This window comes from Miscanthus floridulus, chromosome 2 (genome assembly GCF_019320115.1).
Source record: "Miscanthus floridulus cultivar M001 chromosome 2, ASM1932011v1, whole genome shotgun sequence".
In the NCBI taxonomy this organism is placed as follows: Eukaryota; Viridiplantae; Streptophyta; class Magnoliopsida; order Poales; family Poaceae; genus Miscanthus; species Miscanthus floridulus.
In genome coordinates, this window is record NC_089581.1 from 100,858,302 (window position 1) to 100,885,778 (window position 27,477).

At 46.0% G+C, this 27,477-nt stretch overlaps 1 protein-coding gene across 1 annotated transcript; it reads right to left on the reverse strand.

Annotated features, from left to right (window-relative positions):
• Positions 1 to 19,769: 19,769 nt before the first annotated feature.
• Positions 19,770 to 22,967, reverse strand: LOC136539265 (choline-phosphate cytidylyltransferase 2-like). The gene is made up of 8 exons (XM_066531203.1): positions 22,646 to 22,967; positions 22,117 to 22,230; positions 21,110 to 21,205; positions 20,976 to 21,018; positions 20,737 to 20,892; positions 20,582 to 20,650; positions 20,339 to 20,449; positions 19,770 to 20,192 (listed from the first exon to the last, which is right to left on the reverse strand). Exons 1-8 carry the CDS (start codon positions 22,861 to 22,863, stop codon positions 20,139 to 20,141), a joined length of 861 nt encoding a protein of 286 aa, XP_066387300.1. The 5' UTR covers positions 22,864 to 22,967; the 3' UTR covers positions 19,770 to 20,138.
• Between the last annotated feature and the right edge of the window lie 4,510 nt (positions 22,968 to 27,477).

Consider the following 27,477-nt stretch of genomic DNA (forward strand, 5'->3'; position numbering starts at 1 on the left):
GATAGTAATTTCTGAGACTTTCACCTCCTTTCTGCTTGAGTCCTTTTAACTTTGCGTGGGTGATTGGGTGTGTAATGATACCTATGAAATTTTCACAGAAAGCTCTTTGCAAGTCCTCCCAATTTCTGATTGATCCTGGATTCAATTTGTCAAACCACTAAAGGGGCATGGTTTCTAGGGCCATGGGAAAGAACAAGGTCTTGATGTCATCGTCTCCTCCGGCCAATTCAATCGATTGCGAGTAAATCCTGAGCCACTGCCTTGGTTTGGTCTTGCCATCATACTTGGAGTGGTTGGACGGCTTGAACTTGTGAGGCAGTCATATTGAAGCAAGTCTGTTTGCAAAACAGGGGAATCTATCGTGCATTCTGGCTTCTGTGTATTCTAATTTAGCGCCCCCTTCTTGCCAACTGTTGTCTTGGGGAGAGTAGTTTTGCGTGGCTATCCGAGTAGGTGCTTTGCTTCTGGCCTTTCTTGGTTGTTCGACTCGGATGTTTTGACTATGATTTTTTCTTCTTTCTCTGTTGTGACTTCCACTTGGTCCAAGTCTCTCGAAAGCGGACTTCCTATGATTTTGATCTTCCTGCTCATGAGATGTTGACTTGTTAGGTAGTCTTGAGCGGGCCCTTCCATCGTGCATCCTTAGGCCTGTTGATCGGAGGAAGTCCTAGAGTTGTTCTTGTTTTTCATTGGGATGTGAAGTCGCCCTGAGTTCTTCTAGTGCTTCTCGGATCTTATCATAGGGTGCATTCACTACTCGTCCTTCTTCGACCTCTCGCTCTGATTTTCTTCTATTGTACTCGGTTAGGTCTGACTCATATTTGATCCGAGCTTCCTTGTGCTGCTTAGCATGGCGTTGACGTCCTTGTTTCAATTTGTTCTTTCTCTCTCTGGCTTGCCTCTGACTCTCAGTCTCACCATCGTGCCCCTGGGTAAATGGTGATATGTTGTATTCGGATTCATCTGAAGACCTGACGTCAGGCGCTTCTAAGGGGACCAATGGTGATCGAGGACGGCGAATCATGAATACTTCTCAAGCGTGAGTTGTTCTATCATTGGCGTTGGTTTCCGTACTATTAGAGTTGTTGATAACTTCAATAGAGGCTTTAGGGTCACAGATTGAGTCTCCTTCTTGGTAGGGTAGAGCTGTTGTCATTGTTGTGTCAACTAGACGGGTACTGCTATCCTCAAGAATAGAACCTGGCCAGTGGATGATGCAGTCTTGAGATGTTATGGTTAGTACGAGACCTTTCTGAGCTCCTATCAGTGATATTCCAAACACTAGATTAAGAGATCTTTCGAGCTATGCCCAATAAGACGTTGCCATGTTGCCGAGACCGAACAGAAAAGGACCCGTCTTCCTTAGAGTACTCTGAGTGTACTCCGAGTTGTATTCTTGATAGGTTGATGTAGTGTTCCGGAGCCCTGTCGGAAAAGAACTTGGTTTTCCGAAAGAACTCGAATAAGACTCCGCCTTGGAAGTGGAGCCCGAGTTTAAATCGGATGCGTGAAGTAGTGAAATCTAAGTTGGATTGGACATCACGAGCTACGCGAATCTTCCAGCAAGCTAATCTATCATTGTCGCCAAAATGGAAAAGTCCTGATGATGATCTGAATCTTCGAGGAGACAGCTTTGGAGCTTGCCATTGTTAGCTGCCTCGCAAATCCATGATCCGAAGATGAAGGTTGATCCTGGCGAGAAGATCATGTTGTCGAGGTCCATCGAGCTCTTGGATGAAAAGTCGTCAAAAGCCCCAACCTGGCACGCCTGCTGTCGATGTTTGACCACCAATAGCCTACCATGGGGGTACTCAGGGCAGTATGTTCGGGCTTCAGTGTATGCGGAACTCGACGGTTAACACAAGAGATAGTCGATTTATCCTGGTTTGGACCCTCAATCGTTGATCGAGTAATAGCCCTATGTCTAGTCGGAGTTAGCCTTTGCGTTGGATTGATTGTAAAGTGTTATGCTATGTTATCTAAAAGTCCCCATCCCTAGGAACCCTGCCCTCCTTTATATAGTCAGGAAGTCAGAATCCTAGTCGGTTTACAATGAGAGTTCCTAGTAGAATTACAGAATAATACTACTACTAAGATTATAGGGGAAGAATCCTAGTTAGACTAGATCTTCTCCCTTCCTTGCGGGGTATCCCGTGGGTCTCGCACTGATAGTATCTTCGCTCTCAACATAATCTAAATCGTAGGCATGCTAAATGGGTTGAATTTATTGAATCTTTTTCTTATATTATCAAACACAAGAAAGGGAAGGATAATGTGATTGTTGATGCTTTGTCTAGACGATATACATTGCTGTCCCAACTTGATTGTCGGATTTTTGGGCTTGAATCAGTAAAAGAACAATATGCGCTTGATCATGATTTTAAGGACGTGTTGCTAAATTGTAGAGAAGGACGTACATGGAATAAGTTTATGATCAATGATGGGTTTTTGTTTAGAGCTAACCGTCTATGCATTCCCGTTGGCTTCGTTCGTCTTTTATTGTTACAGGAGGCACATCGAGGTAGATTGATGGGACATTTTGGAGCTAAGAAGACAGCGGAGGTGATGTCCACACATTTCTTTTGGCCTAGGATGAGGCGAGATGTAGAACGGTACGTGGCTCGGTGCACCACATGTCAAAAAGCTAAGTCGCGGTTGAATCCATATGGTTTGTATATGCCTCTTCCTATTCCTTCTACTCCTTGGGCTGATATATCTATGGATTTTGTGTTGGGTTTGCCAAGGACTAAGAGGGGGAGGGATAGTATTTTTGTGGTGGTTGATCATTTTTCTAAGATGGCACATTTTATTCCTTGTCATAAGAGCAACGATGCTGTTCATATTGCTGACCTTTTCTTTCAAGAAATCATTCGCTTGCATGGTATGCCTTCTACTATTGTTTCAGATCATGATGCAAAATTATGAGTCATTTTTGGCGCACTTTGTGGAATAAATTGGGGACCAAGCTGTTGTTTTCTACAACATGTCATCCCCAAACTGATGGGTAAACTGAGGTAGTGAATCGAACATTGTCCACCATGTTGAGAGCCATTTTGAAGCGCAATTTGAAAATGTGGGAAGAGTGTTTGCCGCATGTGGAGTTTGCATATAACAGGGCGGAACATTCCACCACCAAGGTAAGTCCTTTTTAGGTAGTGTATGGTTTTAACCCTCGCGCTCCTATTGATCTTTTGCCTTTACCTACCACTGAGAGAACACATAGTGATGCTAGAGAGCATGTTGAATTCATTCAGTAAGTTGCATGAAACAACTAAAGCAAATATTAAAAGAATGAATGAAAAGTATAGAATTGCTGGTAGTAAAGGTAGAAAAGAAATTAAACTTGAACCGGGTGATTTGGTTTGGTTATATTTGAGAAAAGATAGATTTCCTGAGCTGTGTAAGTCTAAATTAATGCCAAGAGCAAGCTGGTCCTTATAAGATAATTGAGAAAATAAATGATAATGCCTACAAACTTGAGTTGCCACCAGAGTTCGGGGTTAGTCCCACTGTGGGGGTATTAACCCCTATACCCTTATGGCTAGGCTTGGGCCTAGCCCGGATCAGGAGGTCTGGCCCACTATAAGACAACTGCGTGGCCCGGCTGATCTAGTTCAGAATCCCAGCGCAAGGAATCAAGGTAGATTTGGAGGTCAAGCAAGATCCTGGTCGGTTAGAATAGGAATCCTTATTTGGCCACCTATGACAGTTGTAACTGGCTAGGATTAGTTTCCAGATCTGTAACCCTGCCCCTCGGACTATATAAGGTGGGCAGGGGACCCCTCTAAAAACATCTCTCATTGACATATAGCAATACAATCAGACGCAGGATGTAGGTATTACGCCTTTATGGTGGCCAAACCTGGATAAAATCTCGTGTCTGTCTTGCGTCACCATCTTGTTTGTAGCTTGCGCATCTGTCTACCGACAATCTACTACGTTGGGCATACCCCTAGGTAGACTGCCGACCATATTTCGTTGACAGTGGCATGCTAGGTAGGGGGTATGCGTACTGCTCTCTAAGCAAACAAGATGGTCATCATCCCTAGTTCCATGGCTACGCCAAATGGCCTCACGTTCACCATCGGCCAGATCACCTAGACCACTAGCTCCAATGACTTCATCGCCATGACCCCGGAGGAGGTGCGGGTTCAATCTGCGCCGACCACTACTTCACCTGCATTGGCTACAGCTCCGACCACGGTGGATCTAGCTCCGACCACGGTGGATCTGGCTCTAACAATGGTGGATCTGGCTCTGACAACGCCAGCATCGTCCCCAGCCATGCCGACAACCCGTCGTCTGCTTCCTCGCTACAAAAGGAGGCAGATCGACAACATCGACTTGCTCAACTCCATCGATTGGGTCAGCACCAAACTTGCCAAAACCCTAGCTCTGGTAAGTTCGATTCAAAGTCAACCTAATGAGCAGGTAACTACGACCCACAACAGATCTACCCGACTAGCTTGGGCCAGTCATCCTGCTCAACTTGGTACGGATCTCGTGGTCACATCTACTCCTGAAGGGCGCTCTGTTCGTCGCCGGCCAGCCCCTGCAACGGGTCTCTGGCTCTCTGAGTACAAAGCCTCGATGGAGAACCACTAGGCCCAGCCCTACGACCTACGCAACTTCGTCAACATGGTTTGGATTGAAGATTATTAGGAAGGATCCGTCCACATAGTTCAAGAGGGTGGCTCAAGCTCCTCGTCTGGCATCGCATCTAATGCCTCCGTCCACACCGAGCTCTAGCACCATGGTGATGAAGGCGTTGAGTACGATCTGGATATCCCAGACCATGCCCCGGGGTTCCCATGATTCCCATCTTTCCCACCAAGGTGAGGGGACTTAATCAATGTTGTTAGCAATGATGAACCACCGGTAGCCGACGAAACAGACCAAGAAAGGCTAGCACACGAAGCACGCAATATTGACCGATTTAATCATCGATAAATCGAAGCCAAGGCAGAACAGGAGGCCCGATGCATAAGGGTCCAGCCACACGACCTTAACAATGCCTTTGATAGGGTGGGGGACAAGCAGGTCTTTAGGACTCCAAGTGCCAATGTAGCTGTTGCTATGGCAACAATGCAACGACTACCAAATACCCTGGAAACATAAGCAGTGCGTGATGATATACAAGCTTACTTGACGGCTGCTATGGCCCAGACCATAGAGATTGTAAATCAAGCCTAGGCTCCATCCATCTCAGTCGAATCAAGCTATAGCCGCCAATACTCAAGTCGCCTATAGCCACCCAACCAACGTGGCTCGCGCAACAACGACCCATCAGACAACCGTCAAGGTGGAAATGGTGGCCATGATGGTGGTCTGGACGACAACCGCCGTTAGGATGACAACCGCCGTGACTTCCGGGACAACAACCACCGAGACAACCATGATAATTGTCGCAATAACCACGGTCGCAGGGTTAATTAGGGTGGCAACCGAGATCGCCGTGATGGCAATAATGATCTCTGCCATTATCTCAGAGAACGCGATCTGTGCGATCGCATCAACCAAAGAGCCAACGATCGTGCATCCCACGAAAGCTATTGCTGTATGGAATATGATACTACCCATGGCCCTCCGGGTTTGAAGCAGTTTACTCCACACCTTCAACAAGTCATATGGCCCAAGAACTTCAAGCTCGAAAAACTTCAGAAGTACGACGGCAAGGAGAACCCCGAATTATGGGTCATGCTCTATGAAACCATGTGCAGATCAGCCATGGCTGACGAGCATGTCATGTCTAACTACTTCCCAGTCGCTGTCAGCCATGCAGGCCACCAATGGCTGGTCAGCTTGCCGATGAACAACTTTGATTCTTGGCAAGAGCTCAAGCAAGCTTTCATCGACAACTTCATTGCTACTTGCGAGCAACCAGGCAACAAATATGATCTGCAGCGGATTCGAGATCGGAAAGATGAGCCACTATGCGAGTATGTCCGGCGTTTCTCGGAGATACGCATCAAGGTCCCATCAATCTCCGACAATGAGGCAATTAAGGCTTTCATCACTGGTCTCTGCTTCCATGATGCCCTATGGGACAAGCTCCTCCACAAGAGACCTGAATCAGTCACAGCGCTCCTGGCCACTGCCAAGAAATATGTAGATGCCGACGATGCTAAAAAGATAATCATCGAAGAAGCAGCAAGGGTTCCATGCTCCGACCACCCCCCACACCGCAACGACTACTACGGCAACCGTGGTCGGAACGACAATTTTGATCGCCGCAACCAGCGCAATGACCCCCATGACCACCACGACCAGCGTAATCAGCGGCGTAATCGCCGTGACGATTACAGGGGCAAGCATGCTTGGGAAGATGACGGTGAGGTCAACACCGTCAAGAAAGGTGGTGGACGTCGCAACTACGAGGAAGACTACGCCAAAGCATTGAAAGGACCCTACTAGCTCCACCCCAAGTCAAACCATACCATGGAGAATTGCCATGTTCTCAAGTCTATCTACATGCGTCAACAGGCTCCGAATACGTCCGACAAGCCTAACGATGCAGGGGAACAGTGCAACGAGGACAACAATGATGAAGACGTGGATCCCCGTCACAAGTACATCAAGCCAACCGATCGTGTCCACACCATCATTAGAGGCAAAGTGTCCATCGAGACCAAACGAGAACGCAAGCTGCTCACCCGCGCCTACTTGAACATGGCCAACATCGACAACCTCATCACCGATCCGCGGCTCCCTCCTTAGTCTCACCGCGAGATCTCCTTCAGCAGAAAGGACCAATGGGCTACAATACATGAGCCAGGACGCTTTCCCCTAGTCCTCAATCCTTGTGTCAACAAGGTTCAGTTCGACATAGTGCTGATTGACGGCGGCAGTTCCATCGATATACTGTTCAAGAACAGTCCGCCAGCCCTAAAGATAACCCAAGCGGATCTCAAACCATACGAGGCATAGTTCTAGGGTGTCCTCCTCGGACAGAGCTCTACACCTCTCGGGCAGATCATGCTACCTATGCAGTTTGGTACCCCAGACCACTTCCGCACCGACTACGTCAACTTCGTGGTCGCTGACTTCGACGGCACCTACCATGCTATCCTTGGTCGACCATCACTCACCAAATTTATGGCCATACCTCACTATAGGTATTTGGTGCTTAAGATGCCTATAGAAAAAGGGGTTCTAACTCTCAAGGGCAATGTATACAGTAGCTTATACCTACGAGGACGACTAGCTTCAAAATAGCAGAGGCTCATGACCTCTCTATTCGCATGGCTGAAGACCATGCTCGATGCCAAGAAGACCTCAGCCGACCACCTAGAGATCCCAGAGCTCGAGGCTCCATGCAAGAACATCAAGTCCAAAGAGCACAAGGCGATCTAGCTGGTCGACGGCGATCCTAAGCAAAACGGCCCTTATTGGGGCCTAACCTAGATCCCTAAATAGGAAGACACGCTCATCAGGTTCTTGAGGAGCAACGTGAGTGTGTTCGCATGGAAACCTGCTGACATGCTCGGTGTACCTCGAACTTGATTGAGCACTCCTTAAATGTCGACGGACAAGGCCAAACCTATCAAGCAGAAGCTACGACGGTTCACTCGCAACAAAAAGGAGGTGATTAGGGTAGAAGTTACACGGCTTTTGGCAGCCAGTTTTATCAAAGAAGTGTATCATCCGGAGTGGTTAGCCAACCCAGTTCTTGTACACAAAAAGAATAATGAATGGAGAATGTGTGTTGATTACACTAATCTCAACAAACACTGCCCTAAAGACCCCTTCGGCTTACCTCGCATAGACGAGGTCGTAGATTCAACTACCAGGTTGCGAGCTGCTTTCCTTTCTCGATTGCTACTCTAGTTATCACCAGATCGCTCTCAAAAAAGACGACCAGATCAAGACATCCTTCATCACGCCTTTCGGCGCCTACTGCTACACAACCATGTCATTCGGGCTCAAGAACGCTGGGGCTACCTACCAACGCGCCATATAGGCCTGCCTCAAAGACGAGATAAAAGACGACCTTGTCGAGGCTTACGTTGATGATGTAGTTGTCAAAACCAAGGAAGCGTATACCCTTGTTGACAACCTAGAACGTACCTTTGCAGCCCTTAATACATTCCAATAGGAAATTAAACCCAAAGAAGTGCATCTTTGGTGTTCCTTCTGGTATACTACTTGGCAACATCGTCAGGTCACAATGGCATACTGCCCTAACCCAGAGAAAGTCAAAGCTGTCTTGGACATGAAGACGCCCAAAAAGGTGAAGGATGTTCAGAAGCTTACCGGATGCATGGCTGCCCTCAGTCGTTTCATATCAAGATTAGGCGAAAAAGGACTACCATTTTTTAAGCTACTCAAAGCATCCGAGAAGTTTGAGTGGTCGGAAGAAGCAGACGCTGCCTTCACACAGCTAAAATAATACCTTACATCACCTTCGGTCCTCACTGCTCCTAGAGAAGATGAAACTCTCCTACTTTACATTGCAGCAACTAATCGAGTGGTCTCCACTACCATGGTGGTCGAGCGCGACGAGCCTGGCCATGTCTACAAGGTACAGTGACCAATCTATTTCATCAGTGAGGTACTCAATGAATCCAAGACCAGGTACCCATATGTCCAGAAACTAATCTACGCCATATTGATAACATCCCGAAAGTTGAAACATTACTTCAACGGATATCGTGTGGTGGTCATGACCGAGTACCCTCTGGGAGACATCATTCGCAACAAGGATGTGAACAGGTGCATCATCAAATGGGCAATGGAGCTATGCCCTTTCTCCTTGGAATTTGCAAGCCATACTACAATCAAGTCTCAGGCACTTGTCGATTTCATCATCGAGTGAACAGACCTAAGCACACCTGCCTCTTAGGAGCCCGATGAGTATTGGAAGATGTACTTCGATGGCTCTCTCAACATTGATAGCGCAGGAGCAGGAGTTCTTTTCGTGTCACCATCCAAGGAGCAGCTCCGATATGTCCTTAGGATTTATTTCTCGGCGTCTAATAACGCCGCCGAGTATGAAGCATGCCTGCATGGTCTACGCATTGCGGTCGAGCTCGGTGTCAAACATCTCTATGTATATGGAGACTTAGCTCTGGTCATCAACCAACTCAACAAGGACTGCGATACGACTAGCAAAAAGATGGATGCATACTGCAAATCGATCAGAAAGCTGGAAGGCAAGTTCTATGGCATTGAGTACACACATGTGGTCTGGGACAAAAATCAAGCAGCAGATGTGCTGTCAAAGTTAGGATCATCCCGAGCTAAAGTCCCACATGGCGTATTTGTTCAAGACTTGCTCACGCCTTCCATCGAAGAGGAAGATCCCACGGTCGATAAGCCTCTAGACCAGCTTTTGGTGGCTACGGTTCTGGCGTCAAACACCATCGAACCACCTCCGACCACTAAGGAGCCTGACTAGAGAGTACCTTTCATCAAGTACCTAACAGACGGTAGTGGTTACACCGATCGGATAGAAAACGAACGACTGATGCATCGCAATAAGCAGTATCTGCTCGTCGATGGCAAATTGTGGCGCAAGAACGCAAAGGAGGAAATCTTGATGAAGTGTATAACCTAGGAAGATGGCGAACATCTCCTAGACCAAATCCACTCTGGTTCCTATGGCAACCACGTGCCCTCGAGAACGCTGGTTGGCAAGGCTTTCTGAGCAGGGTTCTATTGGCCGTCAGCCATAGCCGATGCAGAGAAGCTAGTCTGCCATTGTGAAGGTTGTCAGTTCTTCACCAAGAGAATCCATGTACCAGCACATGTGATTTAGACAATACCAGCCTCTTGGCCCTTCGCATGCTAGGGACTGGATATGATCGGGCCCTTCAAGCCGGCTCCTGGGAAATTTACATGTGTCTTTGTGCTGATCGACAAATTTTCTAAGTGGATAGAGTACATGCCTCTGGTACAGGCATCTTCAGAAAAGGCTGTGACGTTCATCGACCAGGTCATCCACCGCTTTGGCATACCCAACAGCATCATCACTGATCTAGGTACTCAGTTTACCGGGAACGCTTTTTGGGACTTCTGCGATGAAAGGAGCATAGTAGTAAAATACATCTCGGTGGCGCACCCTAGAGCTAATGGACAGGTCGAGCGGGCAAATGGTATGATCTTGGATGCACTTAAGAAGAGGATGTATAGAGAAAATGACAAAGCTCCCAGAAGATGGCTCAAAGAGTTACCAGCCATGGTCTGGGGCCTCAGAACCCAGCCCAGTCGCAATACTGGCGTATCACCATACTTTATGGTTTACGGCGCTGAGGCAGTGCTCCCAGTAGATATAGCCTTTAGATCAGCACGGGTAGAGAACTTCAATGAAGACAAGGCCAATGAAGTGCGGGAGCTAGAAGTGAATAGTGTATAAGAGAAGCGGCTCGATTCTTGCATACATACAGCCAAATACCTTGCTGTTTTGCGCAGGTACTACAATAAGAATGTTAAGGAGTGGTTTTTCATGGTTGGGGACCTGGTCCTAAAGTGGAAGATGAATCAGGCTAGTGTCCACAAACTCGCAACTCCATGGGAAGGACCCTTCATGATCAAGGAGGTTACACAACCAACATCTTATAGGTTAGCCCACCTGGACGGTACAAACGTACCCAATTCATGGCACATCGACAAGCTTAGGCATTTCTATGCTTAACTACTAAGATATGTACTCCTCTTGTACTTTCGATTTAATTCAATAAAGCTATTATGATTTCTCCGACCACTCTAATGTGTCACTTCGAAGTCTATTGTTATTCTAACTCAACCAGTCAAAACCGACCACCATTCCTTCCTGGGTTTTTGGAGCAAGCCCTGTCTCTGGTTCCTCCCAACGCGTGCATGGGATCTGCTCTCTATGCTATGAGTGATCGACAGGTCCCCTCTGGTTTGACTTGTGTGCGTCTACGTGTGCATAGGCTACGCACCTCACACTCTGACCATAGGACAAACCAGGTCCATACAAACCTTTTAGAATGATGTGTCGACTAAACTGGTATAACTAAACAGAACGCTAACATGTTCTCACTTAGTTACACCAACACGAGATCCAAGCTTAAATACATTTTCTATAAAACAACCAAGCTTATACAGATATACAGTTACGTTATTACAAGCTTGCCTAAAAAGGTCCAAGTTTACAATAACACAACTACATCTTCTTCTATAGCTATAGCCTATACTATTGGCTGGTCGGGTCACGCGGCACCTGCTGCTCACTGGGCCTGACATCATGCTCGAGTCTTGAGGACTCTTGTACTGGTCGAGCTGAAGAAGATGGCCCCTCCGATGCCTAGCTGGTCGAGACCACAGGCTTCAATGACTGGCTTAAAAATGACGGTGCTTCTAGCTGACTTGTTGCTACCATACCCTATACAGGTGCTGTCCCGCCTCCACATAGGTTAATGTCGCCAATTCTTTTTGCCGACAAGTCCAGCTAGGTCATCTGAAGCTCCTCAACCTTGTTTGGATCTATCTCCTTCGGGTATCCAGCTTCTAGGCACTTGAGGTAGATCAAGGGGTAGTGAGCACATACCATGCTTAGCACATGTGCGCCTGTGTACTCACCTACCTCCTTCATGAACTCCTAGAACCACCCCCATGCCTTTCGGCATCAATCAACCAGTCCAAGCTGTGGCGTCCTTGGCACGTCCTCTGTAAGCGCTGGATCGATAAGGTTAAGGACTGGCAAAATGCCCATTGCCACCTCCTGGCACCGGTTTTTCCATGTGTCCCGATCCTTGGTGATCTCTTGGCACTGCGTCTTCCAGCTGTCACGGTCTTTTATCATGGCCTCCAGATGTTTCTTGGCATTGATTTTCAAAACTAGAAACCGCACAAGCTATTAAAACGTCATACCACGACAAGATAAGGCGGGCAACAAAAGTGAGCAAAGGGGTTTGGAAAACTTACTTTTTAGTTCCTCTTTCATCTTGGTCGTGTGGTCCTAGAGCTACAACTGGTCTTGCGCTAGTTTTCTGTTGTCCTCCTTCAGGCGATCACACTCCACGCCCGCACAACTATTCTCCTCTCGGAGACGGACCACTTCGGCTTCTAAGCCTGCACTACAACTGTTACTACCAACAACGCAACAACACTTGTCATGCACTCATTGTGATAAAGTGACTACTTACTTGTTCTTTCCTGCTCTTTGTTACTAAGCTGGACGACCAGGGTCTGGTTCTAGGACTCTTGCTCCGTCCTCTCATGATTGGCGGCTTCAAGTTTGTGGCGCAAGCGTTCCACTTCTATCGTCAGCTCTTTATTGCTTGCAGTGATCCCCTCGATCTGGTCGAAGCACTTCTTACGGTACCTTGCGGTCTTCATTAAGTCCTATGTGCAAAAAGATAAGAAAGTTTGACTAGATAGCAAAACTAGGTGGTGAAGCAAAGCATACCTGGACCTCCATCACCAGTCATTTCGCCGCTCGTTCAACTTTTTTGGTCTCTTCGACCTTCGGGATTTCCTCATGAACAACCCATTGGTTGTTCCGCCAACGCGACACATACACGTGTTGTCGCTTGTCCTATGGACGGCCCAGGACCTCTTCCACTTCGTCCTCTTTAGGCTCATCTTCGGGTGTCGGTGCCGATCCGGCGTTAGCAGCTTCCACGACCACCAAAGCTTTCCCATGGTCTTTAGCGTCGGTGAATATGGGCTGTGCTCTCACCTCCGGTTGTTGCTCCTTGGTTTGCTCTGTCACCCTCGATGTTGAAGTATTGCCCTTAGCAGATCGAGTGCTCAGAGCACTCATGCCCGATTCAATCGGTACCTCGACCACATGCTCAGGGACTATTGTATGACTGCTCCCTTGCTGAGGTAACAACAGATCTTCTGATATGGCTTCCTCAGAGACCGACTGCTGGGCAGTCTATTCTGAATTTATTGGTGGAGCCACAAAACTTCCGGCCAGCTGGTCTGGACTTTCGGTGGACGCCGAACTAGTACATCCGAGATAAGTTTAGAAGGCAGCCATATTCAATACAAATTGCTACCTTACAGCAAGGTTACAAATACTTACATATTGGAGGCATGGAACAATGTGGCGAAGGCGCGTCTCTTTGGCCGTGCCTGCTCCACGTGTTGTGCGGGTGACACCTGGTCTCCCTCTACATCCAGCATCGTCGTTGGGCCTTGGTGCTCGACCGTTCCACCGCTTGTCCTTCACGCTGCAAGGGTCGGCGATGTAGGTTCCACCGGCATGGAGGAGCCACCCTGCTCCATCAACTCCAGTTGCCTTCTCCTCTTTTGAGGGATGAGTCGAAAGATGTCTGCCTCCTCTGTGTCATCGTCCGACAAAGTAAAGATCGCCTGATGACGCTTGCTGGTCGCCGGCCGCTTACCAGCAGCTTTGGCCACTGCCTCCTCTCCAACTCCAAGCACAGCCCAGTCGACATTCTTGACCCCGACACTGGTCTAGGTGGTTGGGTTAGCAACTTGTGGCCAATCTACACCAGGGGATGGCGACACAAACACTATCGCTCTATCCTGACCATTAATCTGGGAAACAAATAGGAGTGAGCACAGTAAGTTTCTATTACAATATAAGGCTACGGGTACAAGGCAAGATGAGTTACCTTTGGGGGAGGTCGGGCAAGCTTGAAAGCGTGCTCGATGTCGCTCAATCTGACATAATTTGGATTAGCTAAGTTAAATAGCTCTCCAATTCTAGCCCTGACTTCGATCTTATCAAGCGCCTCCTGCCTCGTCCTCGTCGAGTCTGCGCTACCTTAGTACTCATAGCCAGGATGTACCCTCCTCTGGCAGGGCTGGATCCATCGGCTAATGAAGCTCCTGACCATGCTTGGACCGTCTAATTTCTTCCACAGGATCATCCCAAATATTTCTGGAACCTGTTCTAGGTGTTTGGGCTTCTCCGACTAGCTTGTCCTCTTCTCCGAAATGAACCCCACATCGCACAGTGTGATCGTGTTTGGCTCTTCGTAGATGTAGAACCACTTCTTGTAACAGTCATCAAGCGACGTGTTCCAAGGGCAGTGCAGGTACTGGGCCTTCATCCCATCACAGAGGTTGAGGTACACACCTCCGGCTATCTTCGAGCCACCGCTTCCTTTCTTTCGCAGACAGAAAAGATGGCGAAAGAAGTCAAAATGGGGCTAGAAGCCACCATATGCTTTGCAAAGATGAATGAAGGTGGCGACAAGGAGGATCAAGTTGGGATGCAAATTGCAAATCCCAATCTTGTAGTACAGACAGAGACCCTGAAGGAAAGGGTGTACGAGAACCCCAAAACCCCACTTAAAGAAGTCTTCGAAAACCACGATCTCACCTAGTTGTGGATCAGGGTACCCCTCGCCCTCCGGCTGCATGCCATCCTATGAGCTCCTTGTTGTGGAGTACTCCCATGGTGATGAGGTCTTCAATGGTCTGCTCGTTGCTTCTCAATTTCCACCACTCCTTCGCCATGACTCATGCTTTCTTCTGGGCAGTCACTTTTTCGCCATGGATCTGGCCTTGCTGATGAACGAGGGAACGGTGGAGGATTGATTGGTGGTGATTTTGGAGGTATTAGGGTTGGCAAGAGGAAGAAGAAGGTTGCAGCGATGAATGGTAATGGGGTATAGTAAAAAGTAACTTACCAATTCTATACTTATATTTAACAAAGAGTTCTGCCAGTTTTGTCTGCCCGAGATTCTTGGGAGACGTGTGCACGCACCGCAGACGGTTGTTTTCACAACCTCGAGATCTATGCCAATATATGCGCCACTTCGTTATCAATGTATGTGCCTCTTCATTACCAGTGTGAGAGGGCCCACGCTAACTGCACCTACTTACAGGTGCTACATAACTAGTTTGCTTGAAAGGACAAGAAGGTAGTATGACAGTGCTATATCCGTATACTTTTTTGACCAGGCGTGTCAGATTGGACTTGACTAGAGCAAGTAAATAAATAAATACACAAAATAATAGTACAAGTGGCATTTGTTTTTTTGCCGCACCTCTCGTGCTCAGGGACTGTCCAGACCACTATCGTGCTCGGAGACTGTCCAGACCACTACCGTGCTCGGAGACTGTCCAGACTACTACCGTGCTCGGGGACTGTTCCGACCACTACCATGCTCGAGGACTTTTTCTAACCACTATCGTGCTAAGGAACTGTTCTGACCACTGCTTGGAGACCGCTCTCCTCGGCTACATGTGATTTGTACTCACATACAGTCGAGAGGCATTTATTTAGACCTTGCTACAAGGCTTATACTTCGCCTTCCAACAAGCTCGGGGACTACATCGGTACGATGCACCTGCCGGTGCATCTCGTATTGCTTGTACGACGATTAGGATTCTTAACATCAGTGGAAATTCTTTTTAGACCCTAGGCACCACATGCCTACTGTCACCTACTACCAGGCTCGAGGACTAAGTGGGCACACTTCACCTTGCGGTGAATGTGCTTATTTTATCGACCTCTACGCTCTGACATGTTCACCTAGAACTACTATTGTCCAAGGGTCACTTACATTTCTTTTCAAAAATACAAGTGGGCACACTTGATAAGGAAAGAAATCTTTTTCTTTTTTCTTTAGAGCACCATGCATTCTTCGGACAACTGGAATCTTCGGCTATAATCGTGGTCCACTGCTCTCTGTTCTGACCAGAATTCTAGCACATTCGATTGGTCAATATTTCAACCAGTTGGAGATGACATTATGATGGATCGCATTAGTTGAAGGAGATCGAACGGCAGTGTCACAGCATAATACATGGTGCTCGGGGACTAGCTGTGGGGGTATTAACCCCTATACCCTTATGGCTAGGCTTGGGCTAGCCTGGATCAAGAGGTCTGGCCCACTATAAGACGACGCGCAGCCCGGCCGATCTGTTCGGAATCCCACGCAAGGAATCAAGGCAGATTTGGAGGTCAAGCAAGATCTTGGTCGGTTAGAATAGGAATCCTTATCCGGCCACCTATGGCAATTGTAGCTGGCTAGAATTAGTTTCCAAATCTGTAACCCTGCCCCCCGGACTATATAAGGCGGGCAGGGGACCCCTCTAAAAAACATCTCTCATTGACATACAGTAATACAATCAGACGCAGGACGTAGGTATTACGTCTTTACGACGGCCGAACCTGGATAAAATCTCGTGTCTGTCTTACGTCACCATCTTGTTTGTAGCTTGCGCATCTAGTCTGCCGATAATCTACTACCTTGGGCATACCCCTAGGTAGACTACCGACCATATTTCGTCGACACCCACCTTTAACATTGCAGATTTGAAGCCTTATTTGGGAGAAGAAGATGAGCTTGAGTCGAGGACGACCCAGTTTCAAGAGGGGGAGGATGATGAGGACATCACTCCTTCGGATGTACCCGCTGATCCTCCAACCGTCATGCAAGGTCCAATGACCCGAGCTCGAATGCGTCAACTCAATTTAGAGGTGAGCTCGTTCTTAAGCGATCCTTTTCATACTTTTGAGAATAGACTACTACCTAATGATGTTATCTTGCTTAGGAACATTAGGAGAGGGTCAATGAGGGACTTAGAGGAAGAGGTGGAGGAGGTGATGATGACCAGCAAGGACGTTCAACAGAAATCGGAGGCCCAGTCTAACATGATTTCGAGTCTGCCTCGGCCTCCAGAACTAGTCTACCTTAAACTGGTCACCCTAGGATGCATCCGGACTCTGTTTTTGATGATCCACATATGGTTAGAAAGCTAATTTGATAACGAAGCCAATCCAAGTGGTCTCACATCAAAAGGCTTCTAGAATCAACAAGAATCGTCGAAACAAGTCAGCATCCAGAATCTACCAGGGTACTGCGACACCGTCTTTTGGTTCGATGGACCATGTATCGCGTTTGGGCCCATTAGAGAGCATGTCCTAGGGTAGGCGACGACCCTAAGATCTTTATAATCATACGTCGCCGCCGACATTAGGTTTTGGGGGGTTTTGCTTAGATTAATCTGTCAAGAATAGTTTCGTCGTTCATCGGTTTGTGAGACCCCAACTTCGTGAGATTAATCAATCATCTGCAATTTGGTTGCTTTCTTTCTTATTCTTGCTTGTGTTCTTCATTGCGCAGGCAGGGATTAGCCTTCTTGGCGAGGTCAACCGGATTCCGTGTCTCGGTTGATAACTAGAGGAGTTTGTGGTGCTAAGATTGCAGGGTTCGATCTTTCGATCTGAAGCAGGATCGGTGTGTTATTCTCCGCCACAACGATAGTTATCACTACCTGACAGAAGATCGGGATCCCTGTTTCCCATTAGCTTCACACGCAACGCTTCCCAACACCGCAGCCGCCCACACCTGCCTCCTCTCTCTCCTAACCAGTGATCTTGTCGATGGCCGGAGGAGCGAGGATCTGCTTCTGTTCCCCTTAGTAGTTCTTAGTTTTTTTGGAAATCCATAGCTCTTAGTTAGATTTGTGGATCCTTATTGATTTAGGTCTTGATTTTTGGTGTCATTGATAAGGTGGCTGTGGCGATGATACTTAGGAATAATGTCTCTCTAGCCTCTCTCTACCTCGATGACGTTCGATCTGGCGTCAGGTGAAGGGCCTAGTGAGAATTTGGTCTCTCAAATTTGTTTGTTCTTCTATAGATCTTGACATTTCGTGTGCTTATCAGAGGAAATAGGATTGCCATTTGATGTGGCGATCTCGACCACTTCTTTTGGTGTGTCCTACAACAAGATTCGGCATCTTGAACATACTATTTTGATGGTGAAGGATTGTAAGTCTGGGTTCTTTGGAGGATCAACCGTTGTTCTTTTTAAGGGATGCTAGATCTCGTTGTTAGTGATGAGTGCCTTTTTCGGTCTTCAAAATCTTGTTTAACAAGGGTGTAGGTGTCCCTTTTCTTCTTGACAGTGTGATCTTCAAACTCCGGCAGGTAGTGAATGTTCGAAGGAAGAAGACGACCAATTTAGTCTTTGATGTACTCTTATTTTTAGAGATCATTTTGTGTCTTATTATCCATCTTTTGTATGAGTCTTTATTTTTCTTTAGATATATCAGATGTGACACTCTTTTGAGTGTTTTTATAAAAAAAAAACAAAGAAAAAACATCGACTTTTGTTGTTTCATTCATGGACATATAAAGACACGAAAGCCATTCATAGAATTGGAGATTTAAGGGTTTGTTTAGTTGGAGAGTAGACTATGAAAAAACTATAAATTATTTAGTTCAAACAACCGTGAAAGCATACTTTTGGTACAAAGTGTGCAATGCTCTAAAAAGCTAGAGGTTGTTTATATATAATTATATGTTAGCTAATCTAAAACATTAGATGACCATTTTGGAAACAAACTTAGTTCTCGAATGCACTGCATTCATATTCATATAAATAGAAAGTGATACTAGTATGAAATATATATGACTCAATAATGATGTCTTCCATCAACATAAAAATACTCGAGCTTTACGGGTAAGACCTGACATTAATGGAAAGGTAGACGATTATCTTCCGCAGGGTCAAGAAAAAGGTCACGAACCCCCACTAATCAAGATGTGCCACTAACTGTCGAGGACAAGCTTGCGACCGCGTATCACGCTGCAACCGTTAGTGGACCTCGTATTTTCATGAAAATGGCCTAAGGAGTGGCCTTTTTCTTAGAACAGGGAGTCAAACTCCCGACCTGTAGGTTACTAGGTTGCGCTTCCTACATCCCTATCATCCGTGCACGTTCTCCTTCCATCAACATAGCTATCTCCTTCTCGCACTAACCATAACATCGCCTATCCTACTGCTGAATGAATATTATTATTCCCCTCTAAACTTTCATCTCCTTGTGTTTGTGCCGCTGTAATGACACTTCTAGCACATACTTCTCATTTGCATCACATCGAATCCTTTATCATATTGAAGAGTGGCTTGGGATAGGAAAGCAAAGAAACAGACCAATATATAACCTGATAGCTGGTAATGGCAACGTTGGTAATTTTTGTGAAACCTTGACTCCGCTGCTGTAGGCAGAGTCTAAGAGCATCTCCACTAGACATCATATCCCCTCTCCTCCCAGATCTTATGTTATACCATCTTCCTCTATATATTTTTAAGAGATCTCCTAATTCTCTGCCCCTCTCCTATCGTTAAACCTGTGCGTGTTGTTGCTTGTGCGACTTCAAATAGGCAGATGTTGGTGGCGTCCCCGCCCGTTGGAGCCTTACATTCCACAGCACGTGCGACGGTGCGAAGTGATGCGCGTCGGAGTTGGATGCAAACTCACTAAGCACAGGGAAGAAGTGTTAGTTATTGAGGGATCCACTCCCCTTTTACTCGAGGGGAGAAAGGTAGAAGAACTTTTTTGGTAGAAAAAAAAAGGAAAGGATATTGGAGATCTGCTAGAGAGAAAAAAAATAACCTCATCTCTCAATATAACAGTTGTAGAGGGACGAAGGGTCTTAGTAGGGAACAGCTGAAGATGCTCTCAGCCCGCTTCACTTTCTGAAATTTGTGAGTTTATAGAGCCCCAAATTATATGAGCTGATATTTTAAAGTTGGTGGATGTACCTCTTTTCCAGCCGTTCCTAAGAAAAAAAGTTCGAGATGGAAATCCTAGATGGTTAAGATTTTGGTGTATGGTTCGAGACAAAAAAAAAAAAATTTATGATGACGATGATAGTTTACTAATTCAATCTTTTGGTCACCAAATTTGGATGGTATGTTGGTGTTTCTCAAATGGTCATTTAGGTGCTTGGCTTTACACTTGGAATGCAGTCATGCTTGACGAACAATATCGTTACACTTCAAATGATGTTCATGATTTATATGATATCATACATTCGTATATTCGTATATATACAGATTATTAAGGTACCAAGTCTAGAATTTCATCACACTATTGTGCCTTTACCATATTATTATTATGGATGGAATATGATATATAACCACTAAAGAACATCAATCTCGATAAGAAAAAGGTTAATCTAACCCGTTAGATACAAAGAAACACACCCACGACGATGCCCAAAACACCGAACGCCTCTCCTATAGACATTTGTATACGGGAAGACTTCACATGCACCACAAACTAAAACGCCTCAGCAACCGCGTTGCACTCTTACAAGCGTCGCATTCCATTTGATCACACCACAAACCACCTCGGGAGGATGATCTGATAACCATCCGTGCGTTTCACTGACAGCATCACCTGTTTTAGGCTGTCACCGGTTCCTGCACAAGACCAGCGATTATTCCTTAGCTCAACTGTCTCCCCAGCCTCTCTTGTATCCGATCCTTGATGGCAGTTTCCTGAAAACAGTAATTACAAGGCATCAGATTGAGCTTGAATATTATGGACATATAGACGTCTGATGTCGTCTGTCACTTATCTAACTAGGTTAAAATTACATTTAGCAACACTTAACAATGTTACATTCTCATAAAGAAAGATATACCATGTTGTGGCAGTGTTGCTCAAACTTCTCCAGGAAACCAGCAACCCAGCGATCCGCATTAGCAAGCCATTCTTCATGATTCAAACCAGCAGTCTTTGCTACTATTTGCAACTGCGAGGTATAATTCATACAAAGCTAGATATCAGTTAAACTGATTACCCGTATCTTCCATGTGATGGAAAGTAGCATGTCTTGTTCCTCGACATGTACTTATCAAGTGATGAGTCTCAAATCAACAGTTACCTTTTCCTGATGCGCCTTCACAGTCTCCCGCAGTTTATTGATCTTCATATTAACTTGCAATTGTTTCTCCTAATAAAAATAATAAGAGGAAGATATATTATTCCACAAAAACTAATTATATCCCTTCAGTATGTGACATCAGGGAAGTGTCTAACCTTGACATAGCTCACACCAAGATCCTTCCTGGAGTAGCCCCGTGCTAAATTCCTCATGACATATTGATTATAGTCCTTCAATATCCTCATTATGAGATCTGAAGTAGAAACCCCGTCTGTCCTTTTTGTTTCCTTGAACTTTCCAATCTTTTTAACCTAACATATAGCCCAACAATACTTTCAGCGTGGAAAGCATACAGAAGATGTATTTAACCTTAGCTATACGAAAGAAGACTTACAAATTCATAGACATCATTTGCTGCTCCGCTAGTATCGGCATAACTGCAGTTACAAAGAAAGATATTGTAGTTAGTTGAGCAGACTAGGAAGAAAAGGGAACATCTGAAATAGGTGTTGTGCAGGTCACACGTACGGCAGCGCATCATGAGCAACATAGTCAATCTGATACTTATCAATAAACTCCTGTGTGAGAACCCACGGTGCATCAGGAATGACCTCATCGACCCACCTAAAGCAGAAGTCAGCAGACAAATACATGAGCGGCTATATTTAATTTAATAAATAAAAAACATGAATGTTTAAAATCAGCACTTTGGGTGGGATTTTCGTTTTTGTTATTATGGGCAATACAAACCCCTCTTTTTTAAGGTCAAATGTTTTTGTCATGGTAACATAAAGTGGGTTTTCATTTTTGTTATGGCCAATACAAACCCCTCTTTTTTAAGGCCAAATGTTTTTTTTTTCCATGGTAACATATAAGTCATTACAAAAGACTAAACGAACTCTAAGCAACGCAAAAAAGCATGAGCAGAACTAGCATATGCAGATACTCTGGCAGTCCAGTCTGCTGAATAGAGGCTGAAATAACTAAATAACTAAGATATATGTTACCATGAAAAAGAATCGGGTAGCTCCAGTTGAGCGCATAATTTGCTCAACCTCCATTCACAGCACGTAATTATACAGTATCATCAATTTAGAGGATATGAAAAGAACGAGAAACCTAGCCTGCAAAAGGAGAGGTCTCCTCTGAGTCGTGAAGCAAAATGCCTCAGGCACAAAAAAGGGAAAATACAATTAGACTTGTGCTGTTAGATCTTGACATACGGATAGTATAACAGGACACATCTTGGTACAATTTTGGCAGCAAAGCAGGCACGATTTGACGAATACAGAATGCTCACAAATGCGGGTGTGCACACAACGTCACACGACACAACACAAGGAGATACCTACTGACAAATTGGGCATGCTAGGTAGAAATGACCTGTTTCCAGGGAACATGTGAATACCTCTACTAGACTGTCCATCATAATAGTGAATAATAAGGGAGGAAATGAGAAATGGTTTGTTTGTCTGAATCTGAACTAGCTAGCACTGTAATTGTATTGTAAAAGGGTGTAGTGTGTATTTACTAACTTGCAGTGTCGCAGGGACTCGTATCGCTCTTCCTGGGTCATGACGGTCTTGCCCTTGTAGCGGTTGGTTAGCTCGTCGTTGCAGCATCCGACGAGGAGATAGGTGTTGGGGAACCTGCGAGCGAGGTGTCGCAAAACAACACGTCAGGATTAGCACTAGAAAATACATGCAGGCGGTGAAACGCGTAGGAGTGGATGGCACGCAGAGAATCAAGTGCGCCCAGAATTGGAATCCAGATCCAACCAGGTGGTGAGGCGATGGAGGAGGTTGAGAATTGAGATGTCCACTCCGGCGGGGCGGCGGCGTGGGTTTGACGGGCACGCGCATGGCGAGCAGTAGGAGAAACAAACAGGAGAAAGGGAGCGGCAAGCGCACCGCGGCGGCGGCGTCCAGATCTGATCTGATCTGAGTCCCCGAGGCATCGGTATGGATGGATCTACTACTATGTAGACACCGATCGCTGTGCCATTGGGGGCGATCGATCTGCCGATGAAGAAAGGGAGGAGGAGGAGAAGAGAAGGGGCCGTACAGCATCTTGGCCTGCTCGAGGGCGCGGGCGTGGCCGAAGTGGAAGAGATCGAAGATGCCGTCGGCGTAGACGCGCACGGGGCGGTCGTCCTCGGCCTTCCTCTTGGTGGCGGCGGTGCCGGTGCCGGTGCCGGTGCTGGTGTTGGTGCCGCCGCTGAGGCCCGCGGAGGCGGCGGGCTTGGCGCCCTGCCGCTTCTTGGCATTGGAGACGCGCGCCATCTCTCCCTCCCCGTCCCTCTCTCGCTGCTTGGCGACGGACGGTAACGAGTCCCGCAGGCGAAGGGGTCCAAGTCCAACTGCTCGTGCTCGTGCTCGTGCTCGGTTCTAAAGATGGCAACGGCCCGATACCCGACACGTATTTGGTCATTAGGGAACGGGATGAGATCGTATCTTTAGTCGGGTATCTGAATGGACAAGAATCTATTTCGATAGGTATAACGGGTACGGAAACGTTTTCTGTTTATCCGTCTCTGTTTCTGTTGGGGGAACTGGACTATTTGAGCTGTCATGCAAGTATTAGACCTAGAGAAGCTTAACATAGATATTTTAGCCTAAATCTGAACCATCATATATATAGTTTGTGTGTTCTAGGAACCCTAGTCTAATTTTTTCCTCACTATCTCCGCCAGCAGCACAAGCACACCTGCCTCACGAGCGCTCGTGCCCCTCGCTTCCTCAGTTTGGTTTCTCTGCCACCTTTGCTCGTCCTCCTCACTCCTTCTCCTCAGCATCTTCGAGACTCCGACACTTATATCCAGATGAAGAAGAAACGTCTCCGATGGTAAAGCTGTGACCCCAGGTATCCTTATTTATTGGGTATGCAGTATTCGTCGGGTATCTGTTACCCGACCAATGCCTGACGGGTACGAAAATGAATAAAAATCTATACCCGAGACAGTTAATAAAAATAGGAACAGAATAAATTCTCCGTAGCGAGAAAGAGAACGTTGCGGCGAACATCCCGTTGCCATCCTCGGTTCGGATTCCCCTCCCCTTCCCCACGCTGGCAAGGGAGGGCGAGACCGCGTGCAGGCGCGCCAATAAAAAGGCGCGGATCGCTACGGACTCGATCCATCCACATCCAGGTGGGCCCGTGGGGTAGAGAGAGGCGGAACTGCGGGAGCCGTGTCACCGTGTGCAATGCGAGAAGGGGGCTCGGGAGTCGGGAGTTGGGTGGGGGAGCGTCTCGTGTCGTGTCGTGTCGCGTCGTATCCCGTAGTCGTATGTAGCCATCCCAGCCCAGTGGTACGCGTATGGTTTGGGGCTTTGGGTGCCCGCCGTATCTGGTTGAGGCTGATCTGACCGCCGAGTCCACACGTACTACTACTGTACCAACCAAAGCGGTGGGTGGGTGTGCACGCCTGGAGCACAAGGCGGCGGCACAAAGGTGTGTGTAAATCGCAAAGGCCAGGCTGGGCATCCCGGCCGATCCCGCTGAAGCACAAGGCGGATGCCGACACGTAGCACGCACGCCCGAGAGCACGTAGCGGCCAGGCTGGGCTGGCTGCTACTGTCGCGTGGCAGCATCGCACAACTTAACGTGTCTCGTGGGCTCCACCAACGGCACGTCAGCACGTGCACCGCTGAAGAAGAGCACTGCTACTGTGTGCGTAACATGATCCCACCTCAATTATAGATTCTGCTAAAAAAAACCCTCAATTATTGACCTACTTCAACTAACCACCAACGCTTAAGAGCATGTTAGAATCTCCTTCTCTAAACTTCATACCTTTAAAAATTTTAGAACATTTTACCTCGGTTATGAGATTAAAGTCGTAACGTGAGGTGGGCTAAAATTTAGAACAAACTTTCCACTGTCCTTTTTGAAAAAATTAGCTCTAAAATTTAGACAGAGAGATCCAAATAAGCTCTAAATAGCTCATAGCCTCTAATTAAATTCTATTTCCTCTTCTCGCCATGTTAACCAAAAAAAACATACTCCCTCTGTCCCAATCATTCTCACTTTTTGAGAAGTCATTTTTTTAACTTTGATCAATTATATAGAAAAGAATATTAATATTTATAATACATAATTAGTGTCATTAGATAGATCGTTAAGTATACTTTCATAATAAACTTATTTGAAGATATGAATGTTGCACGTATTTTGTACAAACCCAGTCAAAGTTGAGAAAGTTTTGACGTAAGGAGTATGTGATAGAAAACAAATCGTGCCGAGCATGCGCAAGGGCATAAAAGATCACGTGTCCTCATAATTTGAGTTTTAGTTGTGCACCCTTTCATATTCATGTTCTTTGTTAGCCCATGGTCATGTCGATCAAGACCATGTTTGTAACAGAACCGACCAAATTATAAGAATGTAAGTACAAAAACAATCACCGAAGTGATTAAATTCCTGTATTTAAGCTCCCATAATCCCGGTAGTCCGGAAATCACGAAGGATTTCAAACAACTCCCGACATACAAACTAAGCCGTAGTGATTCAACACAACACATCATTCGTTACAACATTTCACAAGTGGCATTCGGATTACATCCATCAGAGTTCAAATAAAATATTACAAACCAAGTTCAAATTTGCGGAAGCAACATAGTTTAGTACATAACTTCATAGTTTCAAATACATTGCCAGATCTAGTCATGTCCCACCAAAAGAATCTTCAGGTACGAGAACTAGGAGAGACCGCGCCCAACGGTCTAGTCTTCATCCCCAACCGGGAGAAGGCAATACTTGCAGCAACCAAAGTAGAACTGGTCATCTGCAACAGGTGGGAGATAAACCCTGAGTACGAGAAGGTACTCAGCTAGACTTATTGTCGCAGAACTGACCAATTTATAAGAATACAAGTACAATGGCAGCCCGCAAGCGGTCCCACTATCATACTTGAACCCATATAAACCCGGTAGTCCGTCGAGTACCACGACGGGTCTCGATAAACGATTTACAACAACCAAGATCGTACAGGATTCAACCTACATGCCACATATTACATAAAGTTCGCAGATACATTTCATCATCAGAGTACGAATAAAAGTTATTACAAACCGAGTTTGATAAATAAAGCGGAAGCAAATAAGTTCGAAATTAAAGTTTCCAACATAGTTTGATACAGTGCCAAGTAAGATCACGGTCCACAAAAGCAAAGATAGGAATTACTAAAGAAGCCTACCCAAGGCTTACTCCTCATCCACAGCGGGATAGAAGCAACTCTTGCAATAACCATGATACACAGTGCCATCTGCAACAATGGGAAAATAAACCCTGAGTACGAGACGGTACTCAGCTAGACTTACCCGTCATGAACCAGAAATAAAATGACTCCAAGGATTATGCAAGGCTGTATAAGTGGACGTAACGGGATAACATTTTTGCGTAAAAGGCAATTGACCCATTGTACAATTACGATTCCTTTATCAAGTTAATTATAACTATCCATTTCTAGATTTGCAACTATCCTGTACCAAATATGTGGTATATCATTTAGAAGCATACAATAGTAACCATAGCAGGTATTGTAATTCCATTTTCATCCGAACCATCATGTTTTATAACACAGTTACTACGATGTTGGAGCTAGTCAAGTTTCTCACTATCCGGGAGAGACGGCGATTCGAATCGATTTCAACTAGCTGGGAATTTATTCCTAACACAAACCCAGGTCTACCAGCCACGATAGCCTTAGGTCACCTTTGGTACAACTCAAGTACACATTTCGTGGGTCCATACCACGCCGCACAATCTGGAACACTAGATGCCAGGATGCTCAGGCCAAGCCTGCCCTTGGGCTCAGTCTGATCGTTCCCCGGAAGGAGCGCACAACAGAACGGGTCCCGACCTGAGTTGAATTACTCGGCTTCGTGGTCGGAACGAGTTATCCGGCTAGCTAAGTGAGAGGCATGCGTTCAATCTTGTCAGAAGTTCCAACAACGGTACGGTCCTTGATCGACACAGACGGGGATAGATCCACACCCAAGACCTCCATGCCTTGTTGCTTCTCTATCGACCTCCCGTCCGGTCTTGATTTACTTTTACCTCATGGTTTCTATTCCACGATGGTAAATATAGCCAACCGTGCTCCGGTATCCACCTATATTTCGCAGGTGACAGGACATCACCCGACTTCTACCGGTCTAAGCATGGCTAAGCATATATTCGATCCTGGACCTATACCGGTTAAAGGTGTAATATCTGGACAAGAAATGTACATGCATCAAGTGGTTCCATTCAACTCTTATAACCTAATGCATTAATCATAATTACGTAAGTAAACATTTGTAAATTACTGGGAGACTTATAATGCTCCGGGGCTTGCCTCGCAGAAAGGAAGTAGGGCGGTGGTCAGGACACTTCGGAAGCTCTTCAGGGTTCTGCTCCACGCCTTCGGGAGCTGCGGCTTGCGGATCCTCCTGCTGATTCCCTTCCTCTACTTCTTCGAATTCCAGCAACATGATCTCTTCCTCTGATCCTAGATGCATGAATGTGGCATAAGTATTACGAATGCATATATGTTAATAAGTGCATCATGTTTATTGAGTAGGTGCATATCTCTTCTCGATTATTACTTAACTACTTCTACAATGCATCGACTATGCCACAAAACAGTAGCTACTTGTTTCACTCATAACTGGAGTTCTACTAATCCAAATATAGTGATCCTAGACTTTCTGGAAAGCTTATCAAATTCTCTACCATTTTGTTATTAACCATTTTTACAGTACATATCATTTTCAACATGCAACTCATCAAACTCCAGAATCTGTCTGAAAACTATTCACTTTGCAATACAAAGTAACAATACTTCTACTTCATATAATCATTTAAAATTTGACAACATAGAATCTACCAACAGTTTAAGCATACCAAATACATTT

What these genes read in the sequence shown, in the direction of transcription:
- LOC136539265 (XM_066531203.1), bottom strand. Translation starts at nt 22,863, where the DNA reads ATGGCGCGCGTCTCCAATGCCAAGAAGCGGCAGGGCGCCAAGCCCGCC. An exon ending in GAGTCCCTGCGACACTGCAA is followed by an intron (nt 21,206 to 22,116) that starts GTTAGTAAATAC and finishes CTTCTGCTTTAG; the next exon opens with GTGGGTCGATGAGGTCATTC. An exon ending in AGCAACACTGCCACAACATG is followed by an intron (nt 20,193 to 20,338) that starts GTATATCTTTCT and finishes TACTGTTTTCAG; the next exon opens with GAAACTGCCATCAAGGATCG.